The 14,691-nt window shown below is 38.4% G+C and overlaps 1 protein-coding gene across 3 annotated transcripts in view; it reads right to left on the reverse strand.

Moving 5' to 3' along the window:
- Positions 1-14,691, reverse strand: part of GLIS3 (GLIS family zinc finger 3) — a 347,077-nt gene that overhangs the window by 140,233 nt on the left and 192,153 nt on the right. For 2 of the 3 annotated variants that reach the window (XM_017884258.1, XM_017884259.1), the window contains one exon: positions 564-599. The exons of the other annotated variant lie outside the window; for it this stretch is intronic. In XM_017884258.1, the coding sequence (XP_017739747.1) occupies positions 564-599 (36 nt within the window). The remainder of the gene's footprint in view (positions 1-563; positions 600-14,691) is intronic. 3 annotated transcript variants of the gene reach the window in all.

Genomic DNA, 14,691 nt, shown 5'->3' on the forward strand with positions numbered 1-14,691 from the left:
GTGTTTATGAGTGCCCAGGCTGGAGTGCAGTGGTGCGATCTCAGCTCACTGCAACCTTTGCCTCCCAGGTTCAAGCAATTCTCCTGCCTCAGCCTCCTGAGTAGCTGGGACTACAGGCGTGAGCCACCACTTCTGGCTAATTGTTGTATTTTTGGTAGAGAGGGGGTTTCACTATGTTAGTCAGGCTGATATCGAACTCTTGACCTCAGGTGATCCGCCCGCCTCAGCCTCCCAAAGTGCTGGGATTACAGACATGAGCCACTGCACCCAATCCCTCTTTCCTAATTCTATCACTCTAATCCACTGGTTCATAACTTTGAATCAAATCCTATGTCTTTATCATCAACAGTCTAAAGAAGAGTTGTAAAAGATTTGTAGGAAGATTTAAACACTCTAACCTCCTGAAGAAACATGTGCATGGTGAAGGTCAGTGCAGCAGAAGGATTGGAAGGCATGCTTCCAAACCCAGGTATGTTCCTAGTATTTGCAGCAGGCAGTGATCTCTCATTCAGCAAAGACAAGCTGCAGATGTACCAGGTGATGACCCAGAGCTACTTACTTACCAACTCCTCTCTCATTCTGTGCTGCTTATTTGGACCCTAGGAAATGAAGAGAGTTGGAGAAAACAAAAGGTAAGAGATACACTACAACTTCACATAACTAAAACCACTATGTATGCACATGTCATTGCATGTTAAAACCTTGTTCTTCACTGTGTGGCCTTCAAATCAGCTTCAGCACCAGTGTCACCTGAAGCTTGGCAGAATTTCAGAATTCCAGACCCAATTCCTAATGAATGATAATTTTCATTTCAACAGAAAAGTCCGGTTTAAAATGTGAAATTATGGTCTTTTGTTCATTCTTAAACTTTAAGCTAGAGTATAAGCTCCAAGAGGGAAGATATCTTCACCTTATTGGAAACTGATATGTTCCTAATGACTAGAACACATGCCTGGTACATACTGAAGGCTCACTATATAACTGTTGAATGAATGACTGAATGGGACTGATGAAATCCATGACTGTTGCAACAAAATCCTGGCTTCTTTGGATGCCATTATGGGACATGACTATTGTAATCAGCAGGAGCACTAAAGTGTATTCTATTAAATGCAGAAAATATTTATTGAGCAAATTCCAAGAATTATGACACTGTAATAAATCAAACAGGTGTTGATAGGTTAAATTTGACTTCAATGATGCAAAGCTTTTTTTTTTTTTTTCAGATAATGCTAATTGATGGTATAAAAAAATATGTCACATGAACTGCTTTAAAATTTTACCTCTTTAGGCCAGGCACAGTGACTGACACCTGTAATCCCAGCACTCTGGGAGGCTGAGGCAGGCCAATCGCCCGAGGTCAGGAGTTCGAGACCAGCCTGGCCAACATGGTGAAACCCTGTCTCTACTAAAACTACAAAATTAGCCAGGCATGGTGGCGCACGCCTGTAATCCCAGCTACTCAGGAGGCTGAGGCAGGAGAATCACTTAGAACCCGGGAGGTGGAGTGAGCTGAGATGGCACCACTGCACTCCAGCCTGGGCGACAGAAAAAAAAAAAAAAAAAATAGATAACCTCTTTAAACAACTTTTTTAAGGTGTAAATTACATACCACAAAATTCACCCAATATAAAAGTGAAATTCGATGATATTTTCAGTAAATTTACTAAGGTCTGCAACTCTCATCACAATCCAGTTTTAGAACATTCTCATCACCCCAGTGAGATTCCTCACATCCATTTACAGTTAATCCTTATTCCCACTCTCAACCCCAGACAACTTCTTTCTGGGTAAAAAAAAAAACAAAACAAAACGACACTTTGAGGATTTCTCAATCAGGTACATGATTGATACAGTACATGCAATTCTTCTTGGGCATTTAGTAAAGAAGTCCAGCAAGGATCTCTATCTGCCAACACCTGGCCAATTCATTTTCAGTTACTGTGTACCTGAAAATCATTTTGAAATCAATTTTTCTTTAAAAATTTCTCTATCCTGATGGGCGTGGTGGCTCATGACTATAATCCCAGCACTTTAGGAGACTGAGGCGGACGAATCACCTAAGGTCAGGAGTTCAAGACCAGCCTGACTAACATGGTAAAACCCTGTCTCTACTAAAAATAGAAAATTAGCCAGGTGTGGTTGCACGCGCCTGTAGTCCCAGTTACTCAGGAGGCTGAGGCAGGAGAATCACTTGAACCCAGGAGGCAGAGGTTGTAGTGAGCCAAGATGGCGCCACTGCGCTCCAGCCTGGGCAACAGAGCAAGACCCCACCTCAAAAAAAAAAAAAAAAAACAAAAAAAAAACAAGAAAGATATTAGTATATGAGGATAAGTATACCAGCATATTTACTGCTTAATTTGTTATAGGGGCAGAAACAGGACACATGCCTGAATCCTTGGGTTACAATACATCAATACTACAGACTGTGATGCAGCTATCAAGAAGAATGTGTTAGAGTTACAAGAAGTGACCTGGAGAGAGATCCATATTATGATGCTAAGAGACAAATGCAATGTCACGAGAAAGATGCATAATATGATCCCATTTTCTGTAAGGAAAATCATATATGTGTATATATTTGTATGTTTCTACAACCATAAAGAACGTGCAGAAGGACAGACACCAAGCTCTTCACACTTATTATTTTAAGCGGGAGAGTGATGGAGGCTCAGGAGGTGAGGAAAATACTTCGTGTATTGTTGTGAGCAAATAATGCTTTGTTGTTTGAAAAGAAAGACCCCATAAATCATATCTTCAAAAACTGTAATTACATTTTCCATTAACTCAGGTTAACTTTCTCATCCCTTCTTTTTCGCCATAAATCTAAATTCACACAATCTGTCCCAAGGTGTGGGCTAAAATATGATGTGGATTCTTGAGATCTCTGGGTTATAATTTTAGAGTTTTCAAAATTGGATTTCAAATTTATTGTCACTAGTATAAGAGGGTGAAGACTTTGGCAGCATGATTTTATCATGTAGCAGGAGCACCATCATTGTTAGCAGGAAGCCTTGCCTTTAATGGCTTTCAAAGTTCTTCTAACTGAATGGGACAGTGGAAATACAGTAAATGCTTACACTCCCAGTGCTGATCATAGGGAGCTTAAGAGCACTTGTCTCAATACTCATGGTAGCCTAATTAAATCATACAGAAAGCATATCAGTTAAGCAACAAACAAAAATTTTTTTACTGGAGGTAGCATTTTCAGTATCACCAAATGAAATGCTGACTATATGCATATGGAAAATACATATTTGTGTGATAATCCGCCTATACAAATGCTTAATAGCGACATATTAAGGAAAATGTTTGATTAAATTATACAAATTATATCAGAAAGCTAAGGTACTGTATTTTATTTCTTCCATAGGTAAGGTTTTTTCACCTTTATAATGTTATTCTTGTCAATTTCATCATTTTTAACAGTAAATCTTTTAATTTAAAGTATTATATCCAGGAAGCTACATAAATGATAGTGTACAATTCAGTTAATTGTTATAAATTGAAGAATTCATGTAACCACCGTAGATCAAGAAATAGCACATTTCATTATTACTCCTAAAAGAAATTCAATCTTTAATTCCAGGAATCAAAATATAAATTACCAAATACATTTGGTACATTTAGGGAGTTACTCCATCCACTGGGGTTTAGACTGGACTGTCTGGGTAAAAATCTAAATATAAGTGAGTGAGCAAATTTAAATATGACTCTACAGAGTCTAGGGATAAAACATCCTTTGGAAAAGGCTCCATCAACACGGCTTGGCATTTTTTTCCATTGTGTCACAGAAGCAATTGTCAGGACCAATGACTTGTCCATCTTTGAATCACAGAGCTAAAGCCAAACCCTTGACTCATCTCTAGGTTCATTTTTACCCTTGTTTCCTTTGTCACCAAGGTGTAGTGTAATGAAATGCATATGACCTGGCAAACTGAACAATGAGCCTCACTGTTCAAAGAAGGTAAAACAGACGATTAATTTGTCAGCACAAAGTGAAGATTCAGAAGGCTGAAATATCAATCTCTTTTTCAGTCTATTATTCTTTCTTTGAATAAAAGGTTGCTTATAATTCACATTAGGTTAGAAATGCAGAAGTTCAAAAGCGAGCAAACGTTGTGCTATATACTCCCTACACCTCACATGAAATATCTCCAAAGAAGAAGAGGTCTGTGGAAAGGATTGATTAAAGCCCAATGTTTCCACCCGAAGTAGACCTTCTTTTGGTCTTGCACATATCAGATACATAGCTATTTGCTGACTTGATCAGAACTGATATAAGGTAATCAAGATCAATTTCATGAAAGCAGAGATCTCAGGAATATGGACCATGAAGTGATTGCTGCTTACAGTACACGGCACTTTCAGCTGGGCTCAAGCTTCCAAAAGCCCAGGATAGCTCTTTGATTCTTCTGGGGATCTTTTTTTCCCAACCAAATAGAGCCACTGTGAAGAACTCAGCTTGCTGTGTATGAAGAAACCAAAATAACTTGGGTCCCTTGTTTCTGAGTTCCATGCCCACTTTGTCAGAAGCCCCAGAGGGTTGCTTTCAGACACTCCTAATAACAAGAAAGCTAGGCAATCCAGCATCTCTGTCTAGAAACTGAGAAAATTCAAAAGTGGCATTTTACAGTATACTTTCAGGGAAGGAAGCTAGCTGAGGGGCTTTAGATCAATTCTGTTATTTCCTGTTTCAGGGGCAAATCTTGCAACTTGGTGGGACAAATGCTACCTATGTTAAAATATTTTATTTAGAATTGTACAGCATTTCATGTACCAAGTGAATAACTTTACTGCATTCACACACAACCAGGAAGTCAGTAATTCAGTATTAGCTTTCGTCTCTGCCTAAATCCAAAAATCTGGCACATAAGGGTAATTTGAAAACAATTATTAAGGGTGGTTTACAGAGCTGGTACACACATATAACCACCAAATATCTGGCACAGATCCTTCTACTTTAGCTCAGAGATTTCCTAAAGAGGAGAGTAAACAAGACCCTCTCTGTTTCACTGATGCTAGTAAAGGGATTAAAATAGTCATAAACAAGATTTTTTAATGGTGGAAAAACTCAAAAGCAATGTAATCTTACAGTCCTTATAAGAAGATGAATCATGGTGATTCTTTTTTGACAGAAAACTCTTGGTAATTCATGGAACAGGAAGTCCAAAGTGCAATTTCTTTCCTAGACAATCTGGGCAAACAAATGCATTATTTGTAGAAGAAATTTGTATTTTTATCAACCTAAAACTTTGCCATAGGCATCTTCTTTAAAAATACAGAAATAAGAGACAATGAGTGTTACCTTGCCCCTGAATGAGGCCCAGGATGCTGCTAAACCATCCTGCAATGCACAGGACAGCCCTCACAACAAAGGACTATCTGGCTGAAAATATTAGTAATGTAGAGGTTGAGAAGCCCTGTCCTATAGCATGGAGTTGCAGGATTACTCAGGGGAGCAGAAACTGAGATCAAGTTGATCATACACACAAACCTCTCACTCAACCAATTCAGTTTCTTCTAAACTTCGGAGAACAATTTACCAAGTAAATATCCTAGTGTGAAGCTGGCAATTGAAGAGAGAAGGATGAGAAGACTAGTCTTCCCAAAGTTAAACAATGAATTCAAAGCAGGTTCAGAGGCACAACACTGACTGTATTTGTCCTGCTATATGACTTTAGTCTTCTGTGGGGAAATAAAAAAAAAAGGATGGGGAAGAAGAAAGGGAAGGGAGGGAGGGAGAAAGGGATGGAATGGAGAAAGGGAGGGAGAGAGGGAGAGAAGGAAGGAAGGAAGGAAGGAAGGAAGAAGGGAGGAGGGAGGGAGGGAGGGAACGAAGGACGGAGCACTAGGGAAGGAGGGAAGGAGGGAAAGGGGGAGGGGAGAGGAGAGAGCCTTATGGTTTCCATCACCATCAAAGAATAGAGCAATGGCAAGATAGCCATGTCACCCACCCCTCTCAAAGTGGAGAACATCTGGAGCTCATTCCAGATCTCCTGTCCACATGAAGACACTACACACTTTCTGGCTATGTCACATCAGAAGGAGCTTGAGGCTGAATTCTATTTTATGTTTTAATGGTGTCACTGGCACAAAGCAGCCCTTGCTGGGTTGAGGGAAAAGTAACCCAGCCTTAAAAGAAAAAGTCATTATCTGATCCCTATGCAGTCATCCCCTACACCTAAAATGGTATTTTCAGAAATAAGAAAATTCTAAATAAGCCATTGGGGGAAACTAATAACAGGTTTGTGAGAAGAGAGAAAGGGAAATGAAAAGAGATCTATTGCACAACAAAGACACAGACACAACTGACATGCAAGGGCTCTGTTGGCACATGACTGCCAGGATGCAAAGCTGGGTCTAAGCACAACAAACTAACTCATGGTACACACGGTAGCATGACAGGCCTATCTGATTGGCACACCGTAACTGCTCTATTTCATGTATTTACACTAAAGCCTTTAATAATAGTTCTTTGACAAGCACTGTCATGTATTTAACTGATTGGCTCCAGCAATTAAATCCTACTACACTTTAGAATGCTGGACTATTCTGCTGCTTCCCAGAGTTAGAAAGAAAGGAGCTGACTCACATCTCACCCATCTCACTCCAGGTCAACAATGGCACTAGAGGCAGTGCTGGGGATACTGAGGATATTGCTGTTTTGAGTGGCATGTGTTTGCTATGGAGAAAACAGTGAGTAACAGGCAAGATCCTGCTATTTGTGGTCCAAAATGGGGCTTTTGTTTAGAAAGGTGTTTTGGGACACTTATTGCTCACATAACACACTAGTGTGTTAGCATTTCATATCTCTACTAGATTTTATGTCTAGATCAGAATGCCATATAAGGGTATGTTTTCCTATGGAAGAGTAAAAGTCTATGTTGTTTACAAAAAACTTCTGCTTTAATGAGTACTGCTTGATTTGGGGAAGATGAAACTGATATAGGTCTTTTTTTTCCCCCCTCCAGTAAGGCTTAAAGATGGTTCTTCTCTTTTTAGGATGACATCTGTGCATATGACAAGTCATCCCAGTTCTTTATTCCTCTACCTAACGTAACTTCAGACTTCCCTCATTCTATACTCTGATTATTGGTTACCTCTGGATCCTATAAATGGGAAGGGAGAGTATGATCACTGCTCAGTTTTGGAGGGCATGTTAGCCTTTTCCAGCTGCAAAGGCCCTGTGTTACAAATAATGGGGTCCTGAAGGGGAGCCTCCCAAAGGAAGCCTGAGCTTCTCCTTTAGTATTCGGGCTGGCAAGTTTCTACCCTATTTCTGGTTTCTTGACTGTAGTTTCAAAAGGCTTTTTTTTTTTAGTTTGGTTTCTGATAGATTATCATAGGGTCACATTTCAGATAAACCATCTTTAAGCACTTTTCTCCTTATAAAATACCACTATGAAGTGTAGTGGGCACAAAAGCTTTAGGACTTGAGGTTATAGTGCTATTTGAAAACTCTTTCTACCTGTGTGTTTAGTTTATATATTTACTTTCCTGGTATTAGTAAGTATATATGTTTTAATTTATTCCTCAAATTGTTTTAAAAATGATTTAAGAGAGACTTCACTTACAGAAAAGCATATGTTGATCTTTGCATTATAATACTTCTCCCCAAAACACATGTTAGAATGAGTCACGGTAGTTCTAGTGAATCCCTCTTTTGACGCTGATTACAAGAGTTAAGCAAACTGCAGAGTTTGAGGGCATATTCCTCCACATTTCTGACACCACCTGTAAGTCTGTGGTGGGAGGTGTCCTCAAAACACCTTCAGGTGCAATAATTCATGAGAAGGATCCACAGAACACACTGAAGTTATCATATTCATGGTTATGGTTTATCACAGAGAAAAGATACATATTAAAATCAACCAAAGAAAGAGATGTGTAAGACAAGTCTGGGGTTCCAAATGCAAATGCTGCCATTGTTCTCAGAGTGTGTTATCCTCCTGGGATCAACATGTGACAATATACACGGAGTACTGCCATCCAGGGAAGGTCACCTGAGCTTTCGTGTCTAGAGTTTCTACTAGGGCTCCATTGCATCATTGTTCAGTTGTTCATGTGGTAGATCTCAGTCTCCAAGTTGACTGATATTGTGTGTCCCAAAGCCTCCACTCTAAATTACCTGGTTGGTCTTCCTGGCATGGCCTGTCCCAACTTAACACTGTTGGGTGTGGCTGGTCCAACCTAATATCTGGTGTGGCCAGCTCCCAAATTAAACAAAGACACTCCTATCAGATATAAATATGAATTACCTCCCAGAAGTTGAGGGCAAGGAGAACTCTCTTTGGGCAAGGTCAAGTTCTTTATTACACAAAAAATTTACCTGTTATTACTAATTGTGCTAATCCTAGCCTATTCCTAACTATGATACTTTACTATAAAAATCATTTTCACACAAAATTGTTGGGAAATTTTAAATGAGAAGCAAATTAAATCTAAGAATAAATATCTCTAATAACATAAAATTAAGACTATCAAAACCAGAAGGCAACTTCCAAATAGTAGTTAAAATAAAATGAGAGCTTGAAAATATACACCATTTCAAACCACAAAAGTAAGAAGGGAAAACATTAAAATTTTCAACATTTTATTTTTGTAAAACTTTTACATGTTTACTAAATGTTGCTGCTGAAAGCTAACCAAATTTTTTATTGTAATCTGAAGCCTCACAGATCTATGTTAGATTTCTTAAAAGAAAATTCTTATAAAAATCAAACATTTATGAGCTCAGATCACTTATGATTCCTGTAAGTACAAAAAATAAATGGACATATGGTACAAATTCTCACTCATTTCTACTTTATTTTGCAACTGAGATGTGTAAAGCTCTTCAAGACCTTCCCTACCATACATGAAAACAGAGGAAAGAGTTCTGGATTTACACCTTTTTTTTTTCCTTTCCCAACACGAAATTTTATGAATTACATACAGTGACAGGTCAAGAACTGAGTTTGAATAAATTAATGAATGGTTTCTACTGCAATCAACAAATTCAGTGAATACAAAGAGACTATGGTTTAGTTTTTACCTTTTTCCTTCTTTTCTAATTAAATTCTAGATACAGAACCTCCCTCAAATGCAGTTAACAGTGAGGTTGTGCTTCTGATCAACAGAAGCTGCTGGATTACCTTGTCCACACATATAAAAAAGTAGTAAGTTCCATAAAGAATCTCTGTCCCTATTTGAAATCTCTATTGTTTAGTGCTTTTAATGCAATCGGGGCACTGACTGGGAGCAGAAAACTATCCTATTGACAGACATATGGGGCCTCTGTTATTTTCTAAAAGTCAATCAGCACCATTTGTGCCCGCAGAAAAACCAATCGCTCCCTAATGCAGAGGACAGAGAGTACATGGGGAATTTACAGTGAAACTATTACAAGTTTAAAAGAACAGCATTCATGTTTTTTTCCACCTAGGAAGTGTTAAAGACTATGAATTGCAGCTGAGGGAGAATTAAAGTCCCTATTTACACATTTCACTGTGCCTGCAAAGCTGCAAAAGAAATGAACTTAGTTGCAAAAGTATGCAGTTCGCTCAGGCAATTTCATTGTCTTAGTGTACGAGAAAATGTCCTTTGATGTCATTAGCTAGGAAAAGGTGAATACTCAGGAATCAAAAAGCACCAGAAATGTTAACATTAGAAAGAAAAAGAAAGGTGATAGGACTAGAAACGTGATAAGGCACATGGAGATGTGTGGGATTTGGAGGAAGAGGCATGCGGAGAAGGGAGAGAAGCCTCCTAAATCAGGGATTTGCAGCTGGGATGGGAAAAGATTAGAATTTTCTGGGGTTGCAGTATAGTTTGTAAAAGGACATTAAACAATATAATCTTATATTGTGAAATACAGAAAAATACCTTTCAGTTTTGTAACACAAACCTTGGTTGAGTCTAGCCCTATGAAATCTTCTTGGCTGATGGAGATAAGCCCATTCTAAACTAGCAGCCAAGAAGATTCTCAACAGGAGAGGGAGTGGGCAGTTGGAAGAGTAATGTACAAAACAAGTACACCCCCAGGGGGGCACAGGAATAGGCAAAGGACTGAGATTTGGTTTGTGCTTATCGGAAGAGGGCATAGTGTTTTAAAAGATTGAATAACACTGTCCAAAGTCATCCTAAAAGTATTACTAACACCTTCAGAACTCTGTTTAGTAAGGGCCATTACTGCTGTATCTGTCAAAGTAACCTTGGGCCATTTGACTTTTTGGAATACAACCTCTGGCACTTTTCTGGAACCTAGCTGACCTCTGGATAGGGTGATTTATTGTGTTTCTGCATTTGCATAGCATCATTTTTTTTTTTTTTTTTTTTTTTGAGAAGCACAAAGTACCTTATAGGTGCTAACTTTTAAATAAAATAAAATGTCTAAAATAGGCTAGAAACCAGTAACATGCCTCAAGGTTTTACTTGCATTCTTCCAAATAAACACATTTGGCTCTTTTTTATGTCACTGGTTTTTGTCCATCTTGACAAGTCTCACAGATTCATTAGGGGGAAAAAATATCAAGCTATCATCATATAAAGACCCCACAGAAAACATCAAGAAATTCAAAACCTCTCTCTGCTTCCACAGCCCTCATTAAAAAATTGCACCTGTCAATAAAACACAGATAAATTAGGTGACTGTAAGTGAAAACTGCTAAGGTAAATCAGTAATTAAAAAAATTAAACCCCACGTAGGTGAAACACCATAAATCTGTCACTGTCTCATCAGATCAGGAGCCAATCAGGTCCTGGCGGGCCATATGTGTATTTATAAATATATCTGCTAATGTAAAGGTCGCACTGCTCACTGCTCAGGGAAATCAGGCACATTTGGAACCATCCCTAGAAGATTTTGGTTTCTTTAAAAAAATATTTTGACAATTTGTGACAAATGCAATCCTGCCCCCATATGTTTTGTACTATTTAAAGGAAAATGACACCCAGTTGCCTACACATCAACACGTGAATTTTTTTTTCCTTTTAATAATGAAGTTAGAAGATGAGAGAGGAGGCTGGTTATCTTCCATACATTGTTAAAAGATGTAAATATCTTTCCAAACTTCATATTTCCACACTTGTCCAAGAGGACAGAGCTTCCAAAATCTGTGTTACTGCTCATGACATAGGAAATCACAGAAATTTTTCTTCCAAATTGGAGGCTGAAGTGGAAAAATAACTGGAATGACAAGAAAGTGATGGCAGATTCTTGCCGCCAAACGCAGTCTTCTGCCCCACTGCCTTTTTTTTTTTCTGCTCAGTAACTCCTTCCCCTTTCTAAATATGGGGAGGAAAAGGACTCTGTTGAAATGCTCCCCTCTGACACCTTCTGAAGAAACCTCTAATTGATTAATTTAGAACATCTGGATGAATTCAGAACCTCTCAATCAGGACCGAGAGTAACATCATCATGAGGCTGAAAGAGCCAGAAGTGAAGAATAAGCTTCAAACATGACATACCCATTTACTTGCATCTCACCCCATTCCTTAGTGCCAACACAGTGACAAGGTTTCTCTGTGGCATGTGAGACAGAAATCTTCCCCCGCCAAAAAAAAAAAAAAAAAAAAAATCCCACAATTGGATGACATCTTTGGTAGAAAAAAAAAAGCTTCTGACAAGACAGAAAGGTATGAAAATATTTTGAGAGAACTTGTTTAATCGCCTAGCAATGCCTTCCGTTCAATTTAGCCCTTGAATCAGAATAATCATGACAGATGGCTCCTGCTAGTTAAAAAAAAATAGCTAAAATTTCAGATAACGCAGCCTTCTGTCATGTTCTCCTACTCTGAGGTTTATGCAGTTTGTTTAGCAGGCTCTGAACTGCATACTGCTAGTTGATGACCAGTTTTCATTTAGGAGCTGGAGAATTCACACCACTTGACACCGTATGCTCAGAACTCCAAGTGGGGAGAAATATTATCAGTGCAGATGACAAAAGACCTTGCTAGGCCACCCTTCCTCCACCCAGATATTAGATCCACATTTTATACACCAAGCAATGTTTAAAATGTAAGGACCGGGAGGAAAGCTCTTGGCTCTATCAGCCTTGCCATCTCTTTGTAGTAGAACAAACTCATATCTGATGCTATAATTACAACCCTAATGGACACACTTAATTTATTTTGGAGAACTGAGGTTGATATCCACTAGTGCTATTATTAAAAAGACTAATGAGAGCTGTTCGGTAAGAAAAGAAAAGATTTATTGAATTCCTTTTGGCACCCGGCACAGCTTAGCAATTTTGAGAGCCCATCAAAACAGCAGATATATACCCTGCTCAGATGTGCTGTATGGGATGTGAGCTGGGTTTCAGATTTTCAATAACAAATCTGTCACTCCGATTTTAATTAGACGGCTTAAAGCAGCCACATCAATAATGGCAGAATGACGGCTTAGTTCAAAGATCATAGAGATGTTACTTTACTTTAATAGTTCTTTTATACAAGTACATATTTCAGAAGTTTGCAAGGCATTCATCCTGACTACCCCTTTCACCAAAGAGGAGAAAAAAATATTCTTAATTGAATTGAACCAGGAACACTAGCAGTCATCACCGTTTCTACAGCAGGCTGTTGCATCCAGCTGGTGAGGAGGTCTAATTTCACACCACGCAGCAATGAAGTGCTGCTAACTTTTATTTGTGAGTGTGAAACGGTAATATTTCATGACAACGAAAGGCCAGTTGACACCGCTGGGTGCACCCTCCACTGCTCCAAACCTGAGAGACAAATGGGAGGTCTTGGTTGAGTACTGACAAACAAACGGATCTTTCTCATTAAAAGCTCCCAGAGAATGAAGGGAGGACTCAATTTGGGATGAAGGGTGAAGCCCCCTAGAGAAGTTCCCATTTAACTGTGAACACTCCTCTGCTCAGATAGTACAGGAAAGTGGATGGTAATCTCAGAGTGAAAAACTGGCCGAAGTCCAACCTTTTTTTTTTTTTTTAAACTGGGTGGGGATAATGAAGAGTTGTCATTTTACTCCTTTCTATTGACTCTTGTTACATGAATCAAAACACTGGCTGAATAAATATTACATAAATAAACACTATTAGTATAGAGAAACTATTACTATATTGGTATACATCTTCCACACTTTGATGGGAATATGTATGTACACTTTTCTTTAAAAAATAAAACCATTCTATACATACTGTAAAGATTTCTGCTTAACATTTCTGCTTAATAATATGGTTATTATTTTCCATGTCAATAAATATATATCAACGTCATCATTTTAACAATTATATACTATTCCATTGTACAAATAATCCATACATTATTTAATCAATCCCCTCTTGAACATTTAGATGATCTCAAATTATTTTGCAATGGCATGTGTATATGTGTATATATATAAACACTAATATAGAGTACATGAACATGTACTCTCTATATGTGAATATGTATTATACACATACATTATATAATTTGATTATTATATTAGAATAAATTATCTTAGGATAAATTATTAGAGCTGGCACTCCCACGTCGAAGTATCTGCATTTTTACAGAAGATTTCATATGCGGTCAGCCCTCTATATCCTTGAGTTCCACATGTGCACAAAATCAACCAACCTCAGAATAAAATATCTTTTAAAAATACAACAGTAAAAATAATACAAATAAAAAATACAGTAGAACAACTATTTACATTACATTAGGTATTATAAATAATCTAGAGATTATATAATGCATACAGGATGTGTGTGGTTGTATGCAAATCCTATACCATTTTATATCACGCATTTGAGCACCCATGGATTTTGGTATCCTCATGGGGTCCTGGATCCAATTTTGCATGGATACTGAGGGAAAACCATATATCACTATTTTAATGGGCACAGAATGTGTTTTTTAGAAGCATCTTCTCCTGGATCAGATCCTGACAAAACACTCTAAACCTGTTACTATCACTTTCACAGCATCATTCAAATCCACAATTCTATCTCCACTTCCTCTGCAATGCTATTCATCACTCCCCAGAATAATCTGAACATTCTCTGGACCCAGTCCCTGCAAGTCTCCCTCACTGTTCTGGTCAACCTTCAATAGTGTAGCCAAAATTGTATTGACTCCTCATAGACATGACTAACATCCTTCATGTTGTCTTAACACTGACTTCTGCAATATCTAAATAGCACATGCTTTGAGTGAAGACCATAGCCCATGTGCCAATGCCATTTCATTGCTCTGCAACAGCTCTGCCTTGTTTCAGGCTATGTGACTTTGGAACAGTGACATCCTCTATGTACCTCAGTTTCTTAACTGTTCTGAGTATTTCCTTCAGGAAGCCTTCTTGGACCTCTTATGTCTAGGTTAGGGCCTTTCTCTGTGTCCCCATAACACTCCATACTTCACCCAGCACAACACTTACCACACAGTTTTATGGATGCCTGGTACCTGTTTTCCCCAACACTAGACTAACACAGTAGGATTCACAGGCATCAATCTTGGTCACTATTTATGTGCCATTCACTGAAAAAGATAATCACTGAGTGCCTACTTTAAAAAGATAATTATTAAGTTCCAGATGGTATCTCTGGAGGAACTAGGGATACAACAGAGAACACAACAGATAAAGTCCCCACTCTCATGTGGCATATATTCCACTGGGGAGGAGCAGACTGACAGTAGAATAGGTCAATGTAAGGAATGGCAGATAATGGTAACTACCAGGGAGGCAGGCAAAAGAGAGGG

The sequence above is a fragment of the Rhinopithecus bieti genome, unplaced genomic scaffold, assembly GCF_001698545.2.
Source record: "Rhinopithecus bieti isolate Rb0 unplaced genomic scaffold, ASM169854v2 scaffold_14741, whole genome shotgun sequence".
Classification (NCBI taxonomy): domain Eukaryota; kingdom Metazoa; phylum Chordata; class Mammalia; order Primates; family Cercopithecidae; genus Rhinopithecus; species Rhinopithecus bieti.